Raw genomic sequence first — 25,012 nt, 5'->3', positions numbered from 1 at the left:
ACCTCATTTAAGCTTTTTACCATCGCTAGTATGCGAACTCTCACTATAATTGATGGTTTGAAGCACAAGGAGAATAGCTTATCACAGACCTTGAAACGGTCTTAGTACGTATTTTTAGGAAACAGTAATTGTCAACACAATCAATGTAACTTAATATTTATTTCTTTTTTAATTTTTTTATGTTAACAGAGAAGAAAATACAATTTTGTTCATTTAATTGACAAGATGCAATAATAATGTGTAGTCAAACACAAACAGTTTTAATATTGGACAAATATCAATTATCTACAAATGATGGTCTGCAATTGTTGACGATCTACAATAGCAATGATGTAAAATTTTTAGCATTGACTGTCCTTTACTCTGACTTTGCTTTATCGTTACTGTGCAAAGTAAAGGAACAATGAGGGCATTTCATCAACAGTTGTCGGATTTCTAACAATCAGAGTGTACACAGCAGATCAGATGAGAATTAAAAAATATTAGTTAATGTTAAAAAAGGTTTAAATTTAATTCTTTATTTGGATTACTATGATGTAGATTTTCGGCCATCTTGATTTCTTCTATGGCTGCTTTAAAATAATTTATTAAATTATGTTTTTTGAAAGGTTTCTTAATTAAAGAGACATACGATTTGAAACAGAAGTGAAGACAAGAGTAATATTATATGATAATACTTGTATTTATCGTAAAGTTGATCCTTAGAATAGATTATAAAATAATTTCAACATACCAAATCACAATGCATGGTTCTTAAGAAATTACGCAAGCCTAAGAAAACTTTGCCGAAGCTAAATTATGTTGCAAATTATTAATATGGGTATTCTTCATGTTCAGCAGCGATAATATAACAGTATACGCGAAGAGTATATTCTAGAGTTGATATTAAAGAGCGTGTTCGTAAATTCTTACTCCAAAGTATTCATAGATTACTAAGCATTACATCATTATTAACTTAACAAAAGGTAAAAAAAAATCAGAGATGTAAATTAGAACAGTTTCTTATAAAAATAAATTTTTCAGTGGATATGAACAATTCAAGTGCTTCTCATTAATGTGTGCTCTGAAGTATTATTTTTAGGCCTTTTCATGGTAAAAGTTCTTTCCGCAGATTAATTATTCAAAGGGTTTCCTCATTAGTATAAATTCAGAAGTGTTCTTTTAGATATCTTGTAAAAGAAAATTTCTTAGAGATATAGTGCACTCGATGTTCTTTCTTCATTGATTTATTCATTGATCTTTTTAGATCTTTCTTATGTCAGACTGTAGATTCGAAGGGGTATTATTTTTATGAATTCTTAAGTGTGTTTTAAGTTGTGCTGATTGTGAAAATTTCTTTTCAGAGATTGGACACGCGAAGGGTTTCTCATTAGCGTGAATTCTTAAATGACTTTTAAGATTTCCTAAGTGCGAAAATTTCATTTGAGAGATTGAACACACGAAGGGTTTCTCATTCGTGTGAATTCTTATGTGAATTTTAAGACGTTATGAATAAGAAAATTTCTTTTCACAGAAAATACATTCGAAAGATTGCTCATTATTGTGAATTCATAGGTGCATTTTAAGATTTGATGAAGAAGAAAATTTCTTATGACAGATAGTACATTCGAAAGGTCTCTCTTTAGTGTGATTCTTGTGACGTTTAAGCCTTGATGGACAAGAAAATTGTTTTTCATAGCTAGTACATTCGAAAGGTTTCTCTTTAGTGTGAGTTCTTATGTGTATTTTAAGATTTCCTGACTGAGAAAATTTCTTTTCGCAAATTGTACAATGATATGGTTTCTCATTAGAATGAATTCTGAAGTGTACCTTGAGACTTGATTTGACTTTAAATTTCTTACCACAGATACTACACTCGAATGGTTTTTCATTAGTATGAAATCTTAAGTGTGTTTTAAGAGATCCTGAATGGGAAAATTTCATTTCACAGATAGTACATTGGAATGGTTTCTCATTAGTGTGAATTCTTAGGTGCATTTTAAGATTTCCTGACAGAGAAAATTTCTTTTCGCAAATTGTACAATGATATGGTTTCTCATTAGAATGAATTCTGAAGTGTACCTTGAGACTTGATTTGACTTTAAATTTCTTACCACAGATACTACACTCGAATGGTTTTTCATTAGTATGAAATCTTAAGTGTGTTTTAAGAGATCCTGAATGGGTAAATTTCATTTCACAGATAGTACATTGGAATGGTTTCTCATTAGTGTGAATTCTTAGGTGCATTTTAAGATTTCCTGACAGAGAAAATTTCTTTTCGCAAATTGTACAATGATATGGTTTCTCATTAGAATGAATTCTGAAGTGTACCTTGAGACTTGATTTGACTTTAAATTTCTTACCACAGATACTACACTCGAATGGTTTTTCATTAGTATGAAATCTTAAGTGTGTTTTAAGAGATCCTGAATGGGAAAATTTCATTTCACAGATAGTACATTGGAATGGTTTCTCATTAGTGTGAATTCTTAGGTGCATTTTAAGATTTCCTGACAGAGAAAATTTCTTTTCGCAAATTGTACAATGATATGGTTTCTCATTAGAATGAATTCTGAAGTGTACCTTGAGACTTGATTTGACTTTAAATTTCTTACCACAGATACCACACTCGAATGGTTTTTCATTAGTATGAAATCTTAAGTGTGTTTTAAGAGATCCTGAATGGGAAAATTTCATTTCACAGATAGTACATTGGAATGGTTTCTCATTAGTGTGAATTCTTATGTGCGTTTTAAGATTTGATGAATAAGAAAATTTCTTTTCACAAATTGAACAGGCGAAGGGTTTCTCATTAGTGTGACTCCTTGAATGCACTTTAAGTTGTCCTAGGCGCAAAAATTTCTTTTGACAAATTGTACAATTATATGGTTTTTCAGTAGAATGAAATCTCAAGTGTTCCTTAAGAAGTGATGCTATCTTAAATTTGTTACCACAGATACTACACTCGAATGTGTTTTCATTATTATGAATTCTAATCTCTCCAGATTGTGAATATATTTTGTCATAGACAGTGCCAATAAAGCAGTCTTCGTTAGCATGAATTGTTTTATCCATCTGAAGCCTTACTAAATAAGAAAAGTTCTTCTTTCATTTGTAGTGCCGAGGTAAATGTGTTTTATAAGAATAATTCTTTCTACAGATTTTACGCCGACGGAATTTTCTTTGGTGTGTATTCTTAATGGTAGTTTTAGCTATTGAGATTATAATTTTTCTTATGAAGAGGAGAAGGCTTGGATGGTTAATCCTGAATTCACAAATGATTAACAAAATTTTCTGATTACGAAAGTTTCTTATGATACTGATCATATAGAAGAAGAGCCATTTATTTGGATGAATTGTCAAGTGTGCTTTACTTTCTTCTATTGGTAAACATTTTTTCATCAGAAAATAAATTCTGATAATTTCTTCAACAAGTTCCACATATGATCATTTGTTAATATTTTGACAATAAGTGAAGTAGTCTTCATTCATTTTCTTTTTTAAAAATATTTCTCTTAATTTAGCATATCAGGTCATTCATATTGTGCTTCTGAATGTTCTCTGTTTTCAATCCCTAAAATCAATTGTTTGCTGCCATTTAGTCTTGAGAATCTGCTAATTTCAACTCATTCTTTGCTAGGTTTCTAGAAGAAATAATGGATGCACATTTTCCGCATAAACAAGTGCAATGCTTCGTTTAGTTCCAATAATTTGTTCTCTTCTTCAAATACATTTCCGTTTCCCAGAATAATTTTAGTTAGTTTTGGGAAATTTTCTTTATTTCTCCTTTCTTTTTTCACGAAATTTGGTTGTCTACAAAAGAAAAAAAAAAAAATTGATGTATAGCAATTAAAAAGAGCAATTTTTGGAAAAAAAAGAAATTGTGAGAGAAATTGTGGTCTAATACTCTGATTTTGAATACATTTATATGCTTTCTTAAATAACTAAAGAAGTGGTATTTATTAATTTCCTAGTAAGTTTGTAATACTAATTTCGCGATAAAAAAAGAAGAAAAAAGGAAAAGAAATGCAGATCATGTGAATGCTACCTATTAAACAGCAGTAACCGTAAAAAAGAATTTCTACTTTGAAACTCATGTTTCATTAACTTGCATAAAATCTCCAAGTTAATCTGATAACAAAATCTGAATTTAAATGAATTTTTGTCTACTTATATGGTACTCAAAGTTTTCTTAACCTACCAGTTTCAATTTGACTGATTTCAGAGTATCGATTTGCATTATCATTTATTATCCTTCATCAGTAGTTTTAGTTTGATTGACTTAAATGGGACTTTACCACTGTATTTTTTTTTCATGCCCTATTTACTCGCCGAAGTTCTTAATTTCTTCATGGATTAAGCAGATGATGCAGTTTGTGGGTTTATTGTAAGGATTTCTAACAGCACACAGCAAAATCCCAGCTCCCAATTTAAAAATGAAATGAAAAATTGTCTGGCCATCAGTCTTGTTATAAATTACAAATCATCTTATTATTTAAACCAAGATTTCAAGAATTATGAATTTCAGAAAATGTGCCGTCCAGGCCTCTATTAATAACAGAGTAGTATATAGTATATGGGTTACTTCTCAACAGATCAAGATCAAGATAAGATAAGGAAACGTGACGTGATTGGTTGTTTATTTGATGATGTCATTGTGGGCGTGACGTCATGCGAATGGAAAGTTTGGAAATTCCCTGAGGGCATGTGTGTCAGTGACGTGAGTTCTTGTGTTTTGGTTCGCGCGTGGAATTGTGGGTGATGGCAGAGATAAGGATTCGTGTTGTGATTGGTGGGACACTTTTCACCAGATCAAGATCAAGATAAGATAAGGAATCGTGACGTGGATATTTGTTATTATAGATTTTGGAATGTTTGGAATTTCGCTAGGACCCTCGTCTGTCAGGGACATCACGTGGTGTGTTTGGTTTGGTTGTCTATAGATGAGTGTACTAATTTTCCAATATATTTTGAGTATTTCTTTCCTGTTAAAGGCTGAGAATTCTTAGAGTAGAGTAGAGTCGCATTTTATTTTATCATTATCTAGTTTAAGCATAGGCAAACAAGTAGAGAATTCCCATTAATTACTCGTCTCTGATTTATCCTTAAATAAATCCAACCCACATATATATTTTGTTTCGATGAAAGTTCCCTGCCACTTTGATACATGTTAGGACAGCGTTTCTCAATCTTTCTAAGCGCAAGGACTACTAAAATGCCTAAAAAGTCTACGGACCACGATGTTATGTATTTTTTTTTTAAAAAAAAACCTATGTGGAGATTATCAACATTTGGGAAAAAGTTTGTCATTTAGAACATAATAAATCTAAAAGCATGTTTGGACACATATGGCAACAGAATTAAATTGGAAGTAAGCGATTAAAAGTATTTCATCATAGAACAAAAGTTTTAACTTTTATTAAACAAATAAACAATTTGTTTCTTTGTTTAATATGATATAGTTATGTTACTACTTACTTTTAATGAGATGCTTGAGCTTCTCGGCCCTTGCAGAGTTGTTGGACATCTGGCTCAATATTGGCCAACTTCAGTCGAAGACCGGCACACACCCTAAGACGATTTCTGTATTTTGTTTTTATTTGAAGGAGCGATGAAAATCCTTGCTCACAAAGATAGGTTGTAGAAAACTCCATGACGATTTTCAATGCTTCAGATAATTCGGGAAATTCACTTCTCACTGAAGGCGATTTCCAGAATCGAGCCAAAACCAACATCACGGAATTGCATTTAACCCCAATTGAAAGCTCAATTAAGTGTTCTTTTTTCGATAACGAAAAGTTGTTCTCGTGACTGTAAGCCTGAAATGGACAGCGAACTCACAGAAATTTCTTATAAAAGTTATTCGGAAAATGTTTCTAAACTCTGTTTCAGAATTTTGAGGAGGTTACAAACCCTTTTCTCAGAATCAACAAAAATATAACTTTCCACTAAAAAGCATTCCAATGTTGGAAAAGGTACAAATTGTCTGGCTTTTACATAATTAATCCATAACGCCAATTTTTTCTCGAATGCCTTTATTTTCTCGTAGGCATCAAGAAGAGTTAAAGAAGGGAGAGATTTGGTTCATTTAATTTCAAAAAAAAATCTGAAAGAGAGGATAGTGTTGATAACCATGCTTCATCAACAAGGAGCGATGCAAAATTAGAATTACGCTCATTTACAAATAATAAAATTTCGTGCCTTAATTGAAATAACCTTGTGAGTACTTTGCCCATGGAAAGCCAGCGAATTTCTAATTGAAAGAAAAGTTGTATATATTGACTGCCCATTTCATCGCAGACTACTGAAAATAACCTGATATTTAACGGTCGAGCCTTAATAAAATTCCTTCATTACAGCGTTGTATAGCATAGTTTTAAATCCTAGGGGCATTCCTTTGGGGCTAACGCTTCCTATGTATGTATGAAACAATGTACCCAATTCATATTCGGAGGCCCTTAGAAACAACCCCACTATGCCTGCATGTAAGGCCGCGAGCTCCTTCCATGCATTTTCCCCACTGGATCCCTTTGCGTATTATGAAATTATTGAGAGTGTGAAATATTTCTTCACTAGTTGTTCGGGATGAAAAAGTTCTAGAAAACAGAATATCGTCATTAATGTTGTTATCCTGAGCAGTGGCGGCGTACATATGCACTGTGATACTGCAACACCCCCAAGGAAAAAATATAAAAAATCAAATTTTGTTTGTGTTTATAAATAATAACAATGCTTACAACATTATATAAATGCAGTACAACGTGTTAAAGGTTACAGCTTATGTTTTGACATTGATTGAATAGTTAATAATTGGAATTGTTCGATCAACGCTTTAGATTACGAGACAAATGCACTGCGATCTAACGCCAGTATTCGTTTGCTCTTGTCATTGCACGTTACGATTCCCAACTGGAACTGCTCAAGCGGCAGTGTATTTTTAGTATGCTTTTGTGCCATATATCTGTGAGATATGAAACGTTTATTATTGGTGTGCGTGTGCGTGGTGAACTATTTTTTGTAAATCTTATTCTATTTTGTTAAAATAACATATAATTATTTATTTATTATAAATACAGGGATGTATTACGACGAGTGTCACTGGTGAAAATATGAAAAGAATAATATTTTTTCAATTATCGTTACCCGAAACAAATGCACTTCGATCTAATGCCGATATTCGTTTGCTGTAGTTGCACATTACGTCATTAGATACACTGCCGCTTGGGCAGTGTATCTTATGCCTCTACTCGTTATTTCTGTGAGATATGAAACATTTATTATTGGCGTGTGTTCGTGGTGAATTTTTTTTGTAAATCTTATTTTATTTAGTAAAATAACATATAGTTATTTATTCATTATAGATACAAGGCTGAATTATGACGAGTGTAACTGTTGAAAATATAAAAAGAATTATATTTTTTCAATTATCGTTACACGAAACAAATGCACTGCGATCTAACGCCGATATTCGTTTGCACTTGTCATTGCTATTGATACGAAACTTTTATTATTGGTGTTTGTGGTGAGGATGAAATATTTTTAATAAAGCAATTTTTAATATGTAAATTTATTTATTAATAAATTCGTTACTGATTACGGAAAAAAGTTTTTTTTTTTTTTTTTTTTTTGTATATGCAGCACCCCCACTTAAAATTTTCACTGGTTGCCACTGATCCTGCGCATATCTTGCATATCATATTAACTGCACATCATTTGTAACATCAGTAGTCTCGTCTATTTGTAACGCATAATAAGGGCTCTTCTTAACTCTTTCGATTAACTGAGATTCTACGTCACCTGCCATATCATTAATTCTGCTTGAAAGAGGAATCAAATCAACATCATTAAGGAACTTGTTGCCAAACATAGTTTTTACCACATCTTTTGTCTGTCTTTTACATAATTAATCCATAACATCAGTTTTGGTGTTATGGATGAATTATGAATTAATCCAATTATGAAAAACAGGTTTCCCTGTTTTCTCTATGCACAAACTTAAGAGAGAAGATGCTTCCAGTGCCTTGGTATTAATTGAACCGATGGCCGAAACTATATCTTTCCCATGATTTAATGTCCCTAAGTATCGCTGAAAAACTTCAATTTGCTTATTTTTAACGCCACAATGTTTAGTTTCTAAATGTCGTTGGAAGTTTCGCAGGTTTCATTCACTCTATCGGCAACACTTCATAACACAAAACACATTGCGGTTTCTGTTCACTTTCATCTCCACACCAAGAAAACCCGAATTCCAAATATGAACTTTTATTTCCTACTGTATTTTTTCTTTGAGCTGCTTGTTTATTCTACTTTTATAGGATCAGATTTACTTCCTGTTACAACACGTATATCAAAATTAGTATTAGCATCACCTGTTTCATTAGCTTTTTTTTACAGGTCCTAGTTTTAAGCCACTTAGTAAGTTCTATGCCAAATAGCAGCAGAAATGGGATGAAAACATTCTGCCGCTATTTGTTGATTTTTTTAAGTTTCCATTTTATTTCAATAATTTTTACTTAGTTATTTAATTTTAATTTGTTTTGTTTGGATAATTAAAATATATATATATTTATTTAATGTCTGCTGAGGACCTCTTGTCCAATCGTCACGGACCACAGGTTCAGAAACACTAGTCTAGACTCCCGGGTAATTTCTTTGGATTCAACTGTGCACTTCCACTTCATCGTGACTCAATGTATTCCGTGTTGGCGGCCTTCATCGTTTGTGTTCACTGAAAATAAGACGTGATTTGAGAGTGCGCTTGCTCTGACTCTGTCATATGAAATGTCTCTCTGATGTTCCTCTAGCCGTAGGAGGATTGAATTCTCAGTGTGGCCATAGCATGGCCTCCCACAATCACATATTACCTTACATAAACCAGGGAACTGAAGATGTTTATGAGCCTGTTTTTGGTTGGCTTAGAACTGATCTTAGTTTTGGAAGAGTTGAAAAACACGTTTTAATATTAAATTTCTTCAAAATTCTTCCTAGTTTCGGGGAGAGCGAGTTGATGTAAAGTAAAGAAATATAACCCTTGTGTCTGTTAGGGAACTCTGTGTTGTTTCGAGGGAGATGGTATAGTTCCCTCTTAATGTTTTTGGAAGAGTATCCATTATTTAAAAAGTTCTTTCTCGATATGTTAATTCATTTTTTAGTTCTTCATCAGACAATTCTGAGTAAGCACGGTGAGCCCATGAGGAAATGATACCTAACTTTTTTGTAGGTTAGTGATGTGCGGATGCATCTACTCGTGTGTGTAGATTTCCTGAAGTTTGAGATTTTTAAAGAATCACACATCTTATAAGCTTCATGTCTAAAAATGAAAGGGAACCATTTTCTTCGATGTCAACAGTAAGTTTTGTCTTGGTGGAAGTCGTTTAAATGATTTAGGAAGATGTGAGGATTCTTTACACCATGCTCCAAATAAGGAATATATCATCTACATAATGGAGCCATGTTCTTGGTTTTAACGTTTCTTTAGAGATGGCTTTTTCCTCGAAGAAAATGTTGGCCAGTATTGGAGAGAGGGGGCTACTCATAGCTGGCCCTTCTTTGTTCTGTTTGTAAATTTTCTCTTCAAACTTTATATATATATAGTAATAGGATTAAAACCAAGTTTATATAAAATTACTTGGTATCTTGAAAAAAAAATATATATATATACATATATACATACATACATACATACATATACAGGGTGTTCGGGATAAATTTGACAGTTTCGTAAGGAAAAAGAAAATCTTCTTTGTATCTATTAAATTTAATGAATTGACAAAAAAACATTACAGGCAGAGTTAATTACAATACTATCAACAAGATTTACTCAAAATAACCACCATTAGCATCGATCACAGCTTCAATTCTGCTTCGGAACCTCGAACAAGCTGATGCTACAGTCTCCCTGGGAAGGGCCGCAAAAACTGTTTTAATTTTATCCATTAACTGGGCTTTTGTATTACTGGAAGTGCGATTGGTGTCTTTTTCAACTGCGCCCCATACAAAATAATCCATGGGGTTAAGGTCTGGGGAGTTTGGAGGCCAAACATTTGGATTGATGAAGTCGTAGAAATTTTCAGACAACCATTTTTGACTTTTCCCAGAGGTGTGGCAAGGGGCCGAATCCTGCTGCCATACATACGGCCTACCATTGGCTACCCTTGTTATCCAGGGCTTGACTACAGTTAGCAACTCCACGAACAAAGCCCGAATTCCAATGCCAGGGTTCTTCAACACCTGTTCCTGCAGATTTGCGAGGAATTCTGCTGTACGAACGCAATCAGATCGTCTGCTAGGGATCTTTCTTCTTGCTACATCCTCGTAGTCACCATTGCAAGTCTCTAGTTCATGCCTGATTGTTTTTACTGTATTCAGGGAGCATTGGGCAGCAGTCGTAATATCCTTATTTTGATGGCGGACACGAATCATCATGATACAAGTTATTCTCTTCCATGATTCAGGTGGGTTCCAGCTATCCATCCTTTCTGACATCTTGTATATGAATGAAGAAGGGTCCAAACTTTTAAATGAAGAGAAGTGTGTGTTAATACATGTAACTTACGGAAAAATATAATTAATTATAAATATGTCAAATTTATCCCGAACACCCTGTATATATTAATTCATCTATCCATAACCAAGTTTATCTCTAATCCCCATTCATTCTGCCCACACTCATTAAGCTCACCCCACAAAAACTTTTCGTGCTGTTGGCGCCATAGCCGGACTGCACTTTAAGTTTCATTGCGTGGGGGAGGAACAAGTTTTAAAGATAAACGTCGCTGTGTGTATACGAATGGGGTTATCAGTGGGACGGCTCTGATATCACCATTCGTTTTCCCACAACGACGTTCATCTTTAATCCCCATTCATATACCCACAGCTGCTTTTATATTTTATCTATTATCCCCATTTATTTGCTCTCAAAGTTTGTACGTGGAATTTTGAATCATCCTGTATTTCAGAACAGAGAATTATTAGTAAATAATTATTTATTGACTTATTGGTGATATTTCGCTGGTGTTATAACCAGCATCTTCAGAGCAAAAAAACACAGTTTGTAACAGTATGCGAGACTACAGCAACATGGTGTAACAAAGGGACTAGTTTAGCAAAATTGTAGCAACAACACAAAGGCTAAAGTCCTAATTAGGTGCCCTCTACCTAAAAAAAAAAAAATAATAATAATAAACGAGAGAGAAAGCTGGTACTAGTTATGTCTTAAGATGATTGTCTCCCAAATTTTAGCAAATTTATACAGCCATATTTGTTGAGATTCGGTGTATGTTTCAGGGCTTCTGTTGTTTCTAAGAACAATCTCTCTCTCTGACTTATAAAAGCTTCTGTGCAGTACTTTTGTTTTTTTTCAGTTGATCCTGTGTGCAGGAGTATCCAGAGCATGGTCTGTTAGGCCTGACTTTCCATAGTGAGAGTGCCAAGTGTATTCAGTCTAACAGTCAGCTTACTACAGTCAAACAGTTCTTCCTGTTTGACTGTAGTAAGCTTGAACTTTGTAGACTCCTGGATGTGATAAAGGAGGGATGTTGTCCTTGGGAAAACAGATGAGAGTTGCTAATTTGGCACATGGTCTGAATACAGTGTGTAGTTGATGCTTATTGAGAATTCTAGATATCTTTTCCGATGTGCCTTTAATGTTTGGGATGGTGACTGTTTTTTTGTAGTGTTCCGTGGTGGATAGTGGGAGGTATTTCTTAGGAACATTTATTATTCTGTTACCTTATGGGGATTACAGCCATTGGCCAAGAAGGTGTGGCATAAGTCAGCGAGTTCAGCAGCATGAGTATTGTCATTGGAACAGATTGCTCTCGCTCTGTGGGTTAGCGTTTTTAAGGTACCATACTGTTGAGAAGGGTGATGGTGTGAATGTTTGTGTAAATATCTCCCTGTATGTGTGGTTTTTCTAAAAGCTGAGAATGATAAGGAACAATCTGGAAGACATGGGATTAGTGTATCCAGAAATGGCAGACAGTTATTAGCTCTCAATTCCATTGTAAAGTGGATTTTTTGATGTTGACTATTTAAATGGGCTAAGAATGTATCCATGTGCCTTGGTCATGTGGCCAATTATCAAGCACATCGTCAACATAGCGTAGCCAAAGTGCTAGTTTGAGGTGGGTGTATTGATAACTAGTTTTTTCAGGTGTTCTATGTAGAAGTTGGCTAATGGGGAAGCCCATAGTTCTCCCATTTAATGGTTTAAATATTTTCTCTTTCCATGTAAAATAACCTACACATATTGTTGTTTCAAGGATACTTGCGACATAAGACAATATCTTTCTAGTGATTGCGTGATTATATCATTCTGCACATATTGAGAATTTAAATAGTTCAAATATATCAGGGGGAAAGTGTGACTTTAGCAGATTAAGGGTTTCAATTAGTGGTACATTTACGAAGAGTGAGGTGATATGAAAGCTCACCATTAAGTCTGAACTTTTTAAAGTATGGTTTTTAAAATACTTTCTAGTTGGCAAAATTTTTGACAATGGAGCGAGAATTGTTTGTGACAGTGGCTAGTAGCTTAGTTAAATGTTTAGCCAGTTTGTATGTGGGAATATTCATACTCTCTACAATAGGGTATAAGGCAGTGATTCTCAATGTGGGGCGTAATCCCCACAGGGGGACAATTTGAATATTCTGGGGGAGAAATAGAAAATGTACATATTTATATTATACTTTTTCAGAATTTCGCTGACTATTATGCTAGAAGGGGCATCAAAATCTTTGATGACCCCCTCTAGAAGGTAGGGTGGGGGCATCAAAATCTTCGAGACTTAAAGTGGGGCATGATCTATAACAGGTTGAGAAACACTAGCGTAAGGTGTACCTTGTTTGTGAATTTTTAGTGCTCCATATATCCTGGGTGTTTTAACATGGAAGGGCTTCAGTTTGTTTAGTGTTTCTTTAGGCTAGGAATAAATTTTTCAGTAATTTATGAACCTTATTCTTTTGTATGTTGGCTGGTCTTTTAAAAGTGTGTGCATTTTGTTTTCATATTCTGTTGTGTCCATCCGTGGCGCAGCTAGAGGTGGACCATGGGGCCCGGATCCCCAAAGAAAAAGAAAAAAAAAATACTAGAAAATTTTCCAAAAAAATCTTTTTTTAAATAAAATTCATTTTTTTTTATTTATGTTGTGATGTCGTGTCTTCTATTTCTATTCTACCTATGAATTAGGTCATTGCAGATGCTCTGTAATAGGGTGTATGCGATGCGTAGTGTGTATTCTCAAATCGCCTAATCAACTCGGGATCCCCACAAGGTTAAATCCTGAGTGCGCTACTGGTGTCCATCACCATGGTTGCGTTCCCTTTGTCTGCTTTTGTTATGATAAATTGGTTATTATTAAGTAACTCTTTTAGAGCAATGATTTCCATATGAGGGATATCATTTTTGGGAGGCTTAGGCTGGATTAGGATGTTGGCCACATCTAAACGTATGAATGGTTATTGCTGAAGGCAGGTCGTTTATTCCCCGTTCGAAGGAAGTAATTATTTCGGCTTTTGGAACTTGTTTGGGAGCAACGGCAAAATGTGGGCCCTCGACTTAAAGCACTAATGGCTTCTTCGGTTAAGGTAAGCGATGATAAATTCAAAATGATGCGATCTTGTAATTGCAGTCGTTGTTGGAGATTTTCAAACTTTTTCTGCCTTTGATGAATTGTTTTCTAGCCGTAGTGTCGGTGACGTTGTCTAGGACTTCCCACAGTCCCGTGTTTAAAATATTAAATAGTAGTTCACGTAGCGCGTTGATCGTTGAATTTAATTTTAATAACTCAAGGCGAGTGGCGTTAATCTATTCTCGTAATAACGTTACACTCGCTCGTCTATAATATGGAGCGCTTTGGCCGAGCGCAACATGTTTTAAATTTTCACACAGTTAGGTATTAAATTAGAGTCTCAACACCTCTTTAAGAATGATAACCTTTTCAGTTGCAGCACCAATTGCAACCTCTACTTACCTACTAATCCTATTGTCGTGTCTTACGTACGATTTCGTCTCCACAAAGAATTCTCAAACGTGTAGAAAGCCTTATGTGTTCGTCATACATGTTGTTTAATTTTGACAGTATATATATCAGAACACAGAATTATTAGTAAATGTATGAGGAGCCTTTGGCTCCTCATACATTAGTAATTTATTAGGACACCTTCTTGGCAATTCTCATAGATGGGATGTAAGTTCTGTTCCCTACAAACTTGGTATTAACCAAGTTTGTAAGTCTAGCTACTCACTGATGAGACCTCAAAAAAAAGGTTGAAACCGGTCTGGGTAGTGACCTTCTTTCATAATGTAGAACAGTAATACAGCTCCGAGGAGCTAAGTTCACATAATGGGCAAATATCAAGAATAGTGATCGGAGCTTGCTCCATTCTTGCTATGAGTTGCCTCAGCTTGCACTACCTAAAGGGTCAGTTGCTGCACTATCCAGGTTTTTTGCTTACGCTTGGGATCGCCGAACTTTATATAGTTTCTATATTCGGCATGAAAACTCTTTGAGTTTCTTATTCGGCTAAGAAACAATATGGAATGTAATATCCCTTAATTTAAATAAGTAAATAATCATTTATTATTTTTTTTATTAGATAGTGGGCACTAATTAGGACTCTAGCCTTTTTTTTTTTTTTGCTCAAATTTTGTTAAACTAGTCCCTTTGTTACACCATGTTGTTGTTGCAGTAAGTGAAATGTTGTTTCTTATCTTACTCCAATCATGATAACACTGAATACGAACTGTATATACAGTACGTGAAGGATATAGGTTTTCGGCAGCGACAGTAGGCGGTATATTTCTGTACAATCCATAGTCTACATAACCTCCTCGCCAGCCTACTGAGCTGAGCATCACAGAGATCGTAGGCCGTATATTTCTGTACAATCCATAACATCCATCTATGGTCACACGGACGTTGTCTGCATGCAGCGGATTCGGTGTGGTCTGCTGCAGATTCTCGCAAGCGACCGTGCGAGATACGGGAACGGCTCTCTGCTGGCGTGGGCGACGTCACCTTTGCGTAAATTCCGTTTCATTGCCCTTCCGGTGACATCGCATCCGGTTGGGTACGGAGACGAGGTGCCTGCTCAAGCATTAATGCGTCCGCTGCGGTCTTCATTAGACTAGCATGTTAACAAACCGCCCGTTGGAAGGAAACAAGTCCGATTTTGGAAATGGATCAATTCACAAACCAGTAACGAGCCGGAAGTTTTATGAGCTGTTATCATTAAAAGGTAAGCAATTGCCTGATATGCTAACTTTTAACGGGGAATGATTCCAAGTAACCATACGCAAATTTCCAATATATTTATTATTATTATAAATAAAAAAAAATAAAAAAAACGCGTATAAGTGGGAGTTCCCGCGCAGTTCAAACCTGCATCCTTCAAGGGTCAACTGTGCAACGTATACAGTATTTTACTTTCCCCGTTGTTTGAAATCATAAAACTAAGCATTTTTGAAGCAATAAGATTTCTTGCGCTCATAAATAATACCAAAGAAATAAAATTCCTTACTTTTCCGCTTTAAGTAGAGTTGGGAGAAACATTCAATGACAAAGAACACAACAGGTTACCTCGCTGAGGAATGGCACAATATTGTGAAGATATGTTGTGGTTAGTTGCTTTGATACTCCAATGACAAAGTTGAATGGGAAACTTACTGTTTAGAAACACACACATGAGAAAAAAATAAAATCAAGTTATCAAACAATTTAAAGATTAATGGGAACGCACGGAATAAAGAACCTTTGTGTAAACGCGACATCGCCGTTAGCAAGTCAAGACCCTGAGTGCAAATTGGAAACTCACTATTCAATTGCGCATGAGCATAAAGTGGCTTTCAATTGGTGCAGTGAAATTGCTCAGGGAGACAGCAGACGAAGTAGCGTGTTGTTTTGTTAAAAATGCATAGTCGCAAATGAATACTTTTCGAAGCAGTTTTTCTAGATTAAGATTATTGTTTATTCAATAATGAAATAATCTCTAAACAAGAATCGAATCACGTTTATTAAAAAATTACTATATATATTAAAAAATTACTATATATATTAAAAAATTACTATATATATATATATATATATTATAAAAAGTGGTCATACTTGTAGTAAGAAAAAAGAAAGCAAAAAGATTGTCTGACGAATATTGAATAGAATCAGGAATGACAGTTTTCACTCAAATAAGAATTTATTGTCGAATGGTCACAGATACACACGACTACAGTGCTCTCATAAAGGGTGGACGAAATAACTTATAATATTTAAAAATATCAATAAATAAATAAACTACATTTGAAATAGCGAGTCCTTCTCTATAACCTCTCAGAGCATTTTCATTTCCGACGTTATAAGTGTTTGCTAAGATATATTACGTGATGACAAAAAAACAAACAAAAATTCATGTTTTATTTACTATGTTATTTAATTTCTTTTATTAATCTTTGTAACAACGCTCTACTCTCCCCAGTTTCCCCATAAGTAAACTCTTCCCCTTCTTCCCCCCCCCCAAAAAAAAATGCGCCCCTAAACACAATAATATATATATATTATTAATACAAAACCCGGGTTTCCAAATTTATTTTTCCCGCGTCAAAACAACCCCCCCTACGTTCCCCCCCTCGTTATAAACAACCTTCAGCAGGATCATGAAATTGGAAGACATCCTAGCATCAAAACAATATATACAAACTTTTTCCACCTCTAAAAGGAATTCTAGCAGAATAAATTCTGCTATAACTGTCTTCTATACTCACCCATAATGCTCTAAAATATATATACTCCATTTTTGAGTACTAATAGCCAATATATTTAAAATAAGGGACACTCCTAAATAAAAACAGGCTATAATAGCCGTAATTATAATAATAGTGTTTAAGAGGAATAGCATGGGAATTTTCCCAGAAACTATATTAAGTATTCCTTCTTTATAACAATATTATCATTAACAAATTTTTATTATCACCTAAAATTATCGTAACTTGTTAATTTTTGTTCATAATAATAAAAAAATGCTATTAGTATTGATAAAATTACTGTAGTATGTATATCTATCTAAGAATACTTTTTTTTTTTACTGTATATTGGACAAAACAAAAACGCAAGAAGAATAGTCGGCTATTTTGTGGATAGGAAGATCAATGTTGGGTAATCATATGTGTAGTTTCCATGAGTGGGGGTCTGGGTTTTCGTATATCATTAACTTTGTTTTTTTCAAAGTTAATGATATACGAAAATTGGCTAACTGGAAACGATATGTCGTTTCCAGTTAGCCAATTGATGATCAGATTGATGTCGTGTTGCATGTTTGGCATAAGTGAAATATCCAAAGGTCTCTCTTTAATACGTACTAAACAGAGACCTTGCACATGCAAAATCTGTAAGAAATATTTCTATCTATCACATCTCTTTAAAAGACACTTAAGAATTCACACTAAAGAGAAACCATTCCAGTGTACCAACTATAATATCAAATTTTAAATACCACGAAATCTTAAATCATACTTGAGCATTCAGTATATATAGCTACAACTATCTGTGATCAGAAATTTTCAACAGCAAGTTCTCTTAAGGAAGTCTTAAAAGACTTAAGAATTAACACTAACGGGAGATCCTTCGAGTGTATCTTGTGTAATAAATGATTCCGTACTAATCAAAAACCATATTAATGCGTCAAAAGTGTTGACGCATCAAATGGGTCAACCCTAATTTCACGGTCTATGTGATGGAAGAGATTTAATTTAAATTAAAATTAGCGAGATTATTATATCAGTGAACCATAAAAGACATTTGTCCCATGCATTTACAGACGGTGTAATCTTTGACATTTAGAGATATCACCCAAGGAATTACTACTGCCAAGGTGAAAGAGAACCTATTAATTGCAACGTGGTCCTGATATGAAGAGGGATTTAATTGGTGTTGAAAATATTGAGTTAAGTGATGTAAAAAGCAATGTGCTGTACACATATGTTTGCTTCTATAGATTTAAGAATTTTCTCCGCGATGTCTTATCTCGCGAAGAATTTCCATAACGAAAAAGCTATGGAATAACTTAGCTTTTTCTTGTATCACAGAGATACACGTTATTCCCTAGTCTGTAAATGCATCCGCCGTTGAAATACTAGCTACTGCGTTCCAAAATACCTCTGCAAGCAAACTATCAACACCACTGTTCGTCGGGTTAAGAACATGGATTTTCATTACCTCGCAGCCGCTCATAAGCTTAACATCAAGGGCAACGAGAAGCGTAGGGTGGAGTTCAAGCGATTAGGGAATGTCAACGTTGCGGTCAATAAGGATATTGTAGACAATTTTGTGTTGTAACTTTCTGCAAACATTCGTGAAGGACATTTCCTGTATCAACACGACAATGCATCCGCCCAAAATGTGATGCCTGTGCAGGAATGGTTTGATGAGATGCGTTGGAGAATTTGTTCAGCCTGCGCGGATAATCTGTTGTAAAAGATGCGCAGTTGCAACTTCACGGTGCAACGTCAAGCAATATGATTTGCCATCGACAATGTTTCACCCTGACGGGAATCCGCGAACACGATTGTTAAGTACAGTAACATTATTTTTGAATTATACGTTTCTTTTCTTCATTGTTTTGAACTCCACCTTTTTTTCGTATATTATAGTTATTCGTATTATTATATATTTCACATCTGTAGATGCATTGTACTTGAACGATACCTGTTATGTTATTTATATCTTGAGCAATTTACAGTGCCGATATGAACCAATTTCGTCTTTATTGAATACTTCTATCCTTGACCGCCTGAGGGAGAGGAGAGCAAAGTCCATGGATGAGCTTAATATCCTAGCGAAGGGAACCAGGTTTAGTGATGGGAGAAGGATGAATCCCAGCATTCGAAGAAATTTCATTAATAAAATAATTTGAGTGCCCGCAGTACAATTTGCGTGCAGTCTGTTCTAGCGTTGATCGAGAACTGTGGTAAGTAGTCGACTGAATTATTATCGTTTTGCAAATTAATGGTGTATGCCTAAATGTAAGTGAACAACTAGAATTCACGGAGTTATAAACATCACGTGCTGAACGGACATCAACATTCTCGAAAAAGAATGAAAATATATCCAACCGGCATGATGATATTCTTGCTGTGAACTTCTTAAGTTTTATTGCTCTTATTATTATTATTATTATTATTATCATTATTATTATTGTTATTATAAACTGTAATATTAAAACATTTTAAATTTGTTTTCATTATTTCAAGCCCCCCCTCAACAAAACTAACGGACCCCAAGGGGGCCGCGGCCCTTAGTTTGGGAAGCGCTGCTCTAAAGCATATATCCAAACACTGCAACAATTTTCTTCGGTTAGAAAACCTGGATTTCAAATTAATGTAGTTCTATGATAACCTTCATCAGGTCTTTTCAGCTGAAAGTTATACAGTCGCATACTGAGATGATGTTTTTTCTCTGACAGGAAGTCGCGTTTTTCAACAAACTGGAAAAGCAATGGAAATTAAACACACAATATACTTGCCTCATAGTTGCTTCTGCTGTAATTCCAATCAAAAACAAAACACGGCCTTAGTCTACTCAATCATTTACTTAATTGAGACAACTGAGCTTGGGTAGCCAACTGCAAAGGGTCACTGCTTTTTTTTTTACTAAGTGGCGGTGGATTAGATTGTTCAATATTGGCCTGATTTATAATAATCAGGAAATAATATATATTTTTCTGATTTATAATTTGCTAATTTATAATAATCACCACCTAGTTTCTGTATCGAAAAATTAAAGTTATGTGGAACAATTGCTAGAGAAAAATAAAGAATTAAATAAAAACTGCACCTATGTTTTATAACAGTTTTTGCCTGTGTGATAGTGATGCAGCAGGAGTTGAAGGGGGGGGGAGAAACTATCAAAGTCGAAATGAAGTTCAGTTCTATTGTAAATATATGGAAATTAAATTTCACATTTAAATTTACTTTAAAATTGGAGCATAATATCTGAACTAGCAGAAAATATATGCATATCAATTTATACCATAACCGTTAATTTCATTTTGCAATCATCAATTACACAGGGAAACCAAGAAGTTGAAAGCGCAAAGTAAAGTAGATTACGATGTAAAGAAAAAAATTTAGTGATATGATTAAAGAATTTCATGTTATTCTCTATAAAGCAAAGTCGCCTAAACGCGTTCTTCAGGAAACTTGTGATGTATTCTTCGAAATATGATTTTGAACAAAAATAAAAATAACAATCTGGAAAGTCGGTAGCCGGTTTGTTTTAAAAATAAAATTTAAAATAATTATCGTGAATTAATGTCTTCGAGAAGAAAGAAAATGTTTTGTCGAGTAAAATTAGCGCAAAAAAGTTAAAAATTAAATTGGTCCTCCAAGGTAAGGCAATATTTAAGTGAAGAAACTATGCAAGGATCTTTATTTCGTCAAGGAATTAAATTGTTTTGTATAATAAGAAGAGAAAACAAAAATAAAAATAATTTCTATATTTTTGGTCTATCCAATATAACTAAGATCCAGTTACTCAGCATAGAACAAGGAAATACGTTTCTTGTTATATGTAGGAAACTGAGACACAGATATGCACATAAGATAATCAGATTAAGTATTCTTTTCACCGTGAGGGATTATCACACCTTCTTAAGGAAATGAGGGTCAAATTGCACTTCTTATCCGTGTTCTTTCAACAGGTGGTCTGAATTGGATCCAGATTTAGCTGGACGTCTATAGACGTCCTAGCCGTTTGAAAGGTTAAAACTAAGTAGATATTATATCTAATTAACAATATATCTATGTATATAAAAATATAAGACAATGTCCATGTCAAATGTGTATGTTAGATGCTAAAAATGTAATATTCGCTATGTATGTTTTGTATTGAATATAAATACATAAATAAATATTATAATAATATATGTCGGTATTACGATTTTTTTTTTTTCGATGGGGGCCGTAAGATCTTTTAATTTTTCCAAAGAGGCCTTTACATCAATAAGTTTGGGAAGCACTGCTTTAGAGGCATATAATATGGACAACATATCTAATACCTGGGAATCCATGTTCGGTGGCTGATTTGTTTGTTTTGAATGGGGAAAGAACCTTAATTTCTAAAACAGAATGAAACTGAGATAATTTTTCTATTGTTTCACAAATCTAACGATGACAGTTTTCACAGAGCAAAGTTTTTCGGTATGATCTATGAAAGTCTCAAAAACAAGAAATATGGCTACTTTCCGAATATAGAACAAATAAATTGGCATTACTATTATTATTAGTAGTAGTAATATTTTACAAAATGTGGGATAAAGAAACTTGAATGTACGTATCAATTTATATCAGAAAGCGTATTGTGTTAGCAAAATGTAAACTCAAGTCTATAATAATGATAATAAGAATAGTTATGCAACAATAATATGATGTCATATTATTCTCATTCACTTAGGAAGAACAAATAAAATGAGATTAATTACTGTTATTACCAAATTTTTATTTCTGATAGGAAAGAAAGAAAAACGGTTACTATTAGAACATACAATTTTCCGAATACCTGCAGAGTAAACGTCAACAGAATATGTTCATGTTATCTCATAATATTCAAATTCTGTTTTCCATGAAATATCAATTTTTATCAAATCGGAAACACATGCTACAATTGAAAAGTAAACTAGTTCACCAAAATAAATAAATAAATAAATAAATAAAATAAAATAAAATGATTTTTTTAAAATATATTTTAAATATATATATATATATATATATATATATATATATATATATATATATATATATATATATATATATATATATATATATATATATATATATATATATATATATATATATATATATATATATATGATTTTTTCTTTCTTGTAGTACAAAGAAGAAATCACTGCATATAACATGGGAGAATGCAAGAGGGCAAAAATCTGTCAATTGGTTATATTATAACTAATAGAGAAATCATGTCAGAAAAAATTATTCATGTAATTTGAGATGCCTGATTGTACTGTTTCCAGTTCATCTTGAAGGCGAATTTTTAAGTTCTCTTTATAACACAGAATGATATTTTCGAAGGAATAAAATATAAGAGGAACTGGAATACTCTTTCCAGTCCCTCTTGAATTGGTAAGAGTATTTCAGATAAACTATTTCACCACAAAATAATAAAATAAAATTAATAAATAAAAATATATAAATAATAACGTGAACATTTTCACCTTGCCAACACTCAATATTGATGTGATATGGGTTCCAAATTTCTTGTTTGGGAGATGTATATATTACAAATTTTATAATAAAATTTTCTGCTACAATGAAGTTCGACAGAACCAGCAATATTATTGTCTTATTTCTCCTTTCTGGTGTGGCAGAAAAACGGTAAAATGTCACTCTTATAATTATATCAGATGTTATAATGGCAAAAATAATAGAAAAAAATCATTTCACTTTCTTTTCAAAACACAAAGAAAGAATATTGTAAATTCAGACAATGAAAAAGAAAATACTATATATTTTTCTTCTGTTATTTGATTTTTTTTTTTTTTCTTGTAGTACAAAGAAGAAATCGCTGCATATAACATGGGGTATGCAAGAGGGCAAAAATTTGGAAATTGATTACATTATAACGAATAGAGAAATCACGTCAGAAAAAATTATTTATGTAAGAGTTTTGACATCACAGATATAACGACATTTTCTTCTATTTAGATACGTTGCATCGTTGAAGTAGCTACACGTTTCTTACAATTTTACACTAAAATGAACGGGCATGTTACCCAAGTAATTTACGTTTGTAACAGTTGTCTTGCGAACGATTTATAAAATAAATTCTCTGAAATATCTGTTGAATGAATAGGTCTATATCCCCCCCCCCCAAAAAAAAAGAAGATTTTGCAACGCATATGCTAATTTTCTTTTAAAATAATTTAAATCCTCTTTTTCAAGATAATTGTATCAAATGATTTATAATTTTCGATAATAAAAGTGAAAGTGATCGTTATGAATTAAGAAATTATTTTGGCATGATGTAAAAGAAATGTCACTGTTTCTGTGTTAGGATCAACAAGACATTTTTGATATATTCTGCACTACAGCTTGAGGCACTTTAGTGTGACTAATAGAGAAGTGTTCCCTCTTTTCTTTCTCAATAGCAGTGAGAGTAATCTGAGCTTTTAGCTTTTCCTCCAGCTAAGAGGATTATTATCAAGTATTCCTAAGAAGTAGATTATTTCAGAAATACCAACCAGCAGTAGCAAAGTAGTAATATTTAGATTTTTTAAGAAAACGAAACAAAAATAATATTACTGAATTTTCTTTTGTGTGGTATGCATTATAAACAGTTTTACACGGTGAAAATATAGAATAGAGTTTCTAAAATTTCAAATAATTACAGACAGTAGAACAGCTGATTTTAGATTGGAAAGAAATAGTACAGAATGAGAAACTTCACGGTACAACAATATTATTGCCTTATTTCTTTTGTCATATTTTGTAATAATTTTAATAATAATTTTTTTAATAACAAATAAGAATAATAGTCTTTTTGATCTTCAAGAATAGGTACACTTCTTTTCCCATCGTTATATGAAGATTTTATTGCTAAGTACTTCGATTTTATTATAATAACTAAATTTAACACATGCATTATTATTATGACTTTTTTTTTTTGCACGCATTGTTTGTTTTCTATACAACTAAGATAAAATTAGTTACATTATTTCTAAAATAAGTAATATTATTTCGCCTCTACTGGGATAAAGAGAACAATTCTTAAAAAAAATGTATTCATTTATTTTTTAAACAAATCTGGCCTCGCACGACATGAGAGTTGAAAACCCTAACCATAGGATCCAATGGAAAAACGCCAAATGCTACACCCTTATATAAACTTGAGCGTTTATATAAGGGTGTAGCCTTATATAAACGTTCAAGTCTGGGAAATTATTATCCTCAGTTGTATAAAATATATTTATCACATATATTGTAATTTAATATTAATTACAGCCGTATTTTTTAAAATTCATATTATATTTATTGTTCTAAAAGGTCCTAAAACACGCTAATTTATGCATAGAGGGATACCAATTTAAGCATGCGCACTAACTGTTCCTTGGAATGTAATTCCGAGATTGTTTGTAATAACTGTACTGATGATGTCTTAAGATACTTAAGACGAAATATCTACATATTATTAAAATTTAATTCCTGTGGTATACATGTGAATGTTTAGTTATGAATACTCGACAGATTTCACTATACGTGTATAATAGAATAGATTTTGAATACTGTTGTGAAAGCTTTCAAACCAATACATATTTAGATGACTAGTTATGTAATTGAGTTCCAGGAGAGGATAAGAAGGGGAGGAAGCAGTAGAAAAGCTTCGAAATGAGAATAAATTTTGAATCAATCAGTAACGATATCGAGCATATTATATTTTCAACGTATCTAGAGTGATTATGCACTGGATATTATAGTAATGTGCATCCTTGGATATAATATCGGAAACCGTGTAATGCAGTTTAATATAATTTATTGTTCATAAAAAAACAAACAACAACAAAAAAAAAAAAAAAAGAAAAGGAACATTAAAATAATCTCTTAATCCTTATATGAACAATGAGACAAAGGAGTATTGTACAACAAGTATCAAAGGATATTCATAAAATCAAGTTTTCAGTTAATTTCTCAGTGTTTTTGTAAAAAGGTTGAACGTGGTTTACCTTAATTTACTATCCGAAGTTAATACGATAAAGACATTTAATAAAACGGTTGATCATTCGTAGGATAACTGCAAATTAACAAGTAGAAAAAAATCACACGACTGTTCATAGTGGAGCGAAGCGACACCTGTGAACGGATGTTGAATGTTATCAATTGGATGTTATCAAAAACTAGACATGACTTCGGTATGTCTAGATTTTGGTGGAAAATTACCTCAACTCCTCCCCTCGATATTCCCGTAGCCTTTTCATTGTATTTTGGCTGGTATTTGTCTGTTATCAAGAATCATGAGATGCATTGCATGGA

At 33.2% G+C, this 25,012-nt stretch overlaps 2 protein-coding genes across 3 annotated transcripts in view; both read right to left on the bottom strand.

Annotated features, from left to right (window-relative positions):
- Positions 1–15,746, bottom strand: part of LOC150096422 (uncharacterized) — a 92,287-nt gene extending 76,541 nt beyond the window's left edge. For both annotated transcript variants that reach the window (XM_090409325.1, XM_090409322.1), the window contains exon 1: positions 15,505–15,746. The gene's annotated coding sequence lies outside the window, so the exon portion shown is untranslated. The remainder of the gene's footprint in view (positions 1–15,504) is intronic.
- LOC150096423 (uncharacterized) lies at positions 1,417–3,057 on the bottom strand. The gene has a single exon (XM_090409060.1). The coding sequence runs from the start codon at positions 3,055–3,057 to the stop codon at positions 1,549–1,551; it is 1,509 nt and encodes a 502-aa protein (XP_090265186.1). The 3' UTR covers positions 1,417–1,548.
- Positions 15,747–25,012: the final 9,266 nt, after the last annotated feature.

This window comes from Typopeltis vanoorti, chromosome 19, assembly GCF_054136105.1.
Source record: "Typopeltis vanoorti isolate ZY-2024b chromosome 19, IOZ_Tvanoo_1.0, whole genome shotgun sequence".
NCBI lineage: Eukaryota > Metazoa > Arthropoda > Arachnida > Uropygi > Thelyphonidae > Typopeltis > Typopeltis vanoorti.
This window is presented reverse-complemented; position numbering and strand designations above follow the sequence as displayed.

What these genes read in the sequence shown, in the direction of transcription:
- LOC150096423 (XM_090409060.1), bottom strand. Translation starts at nt 3,057, where the DNA reads ATGGATAAAACAATTCATGCTAACGAAGACTGCTTTATTGGCACTGTC.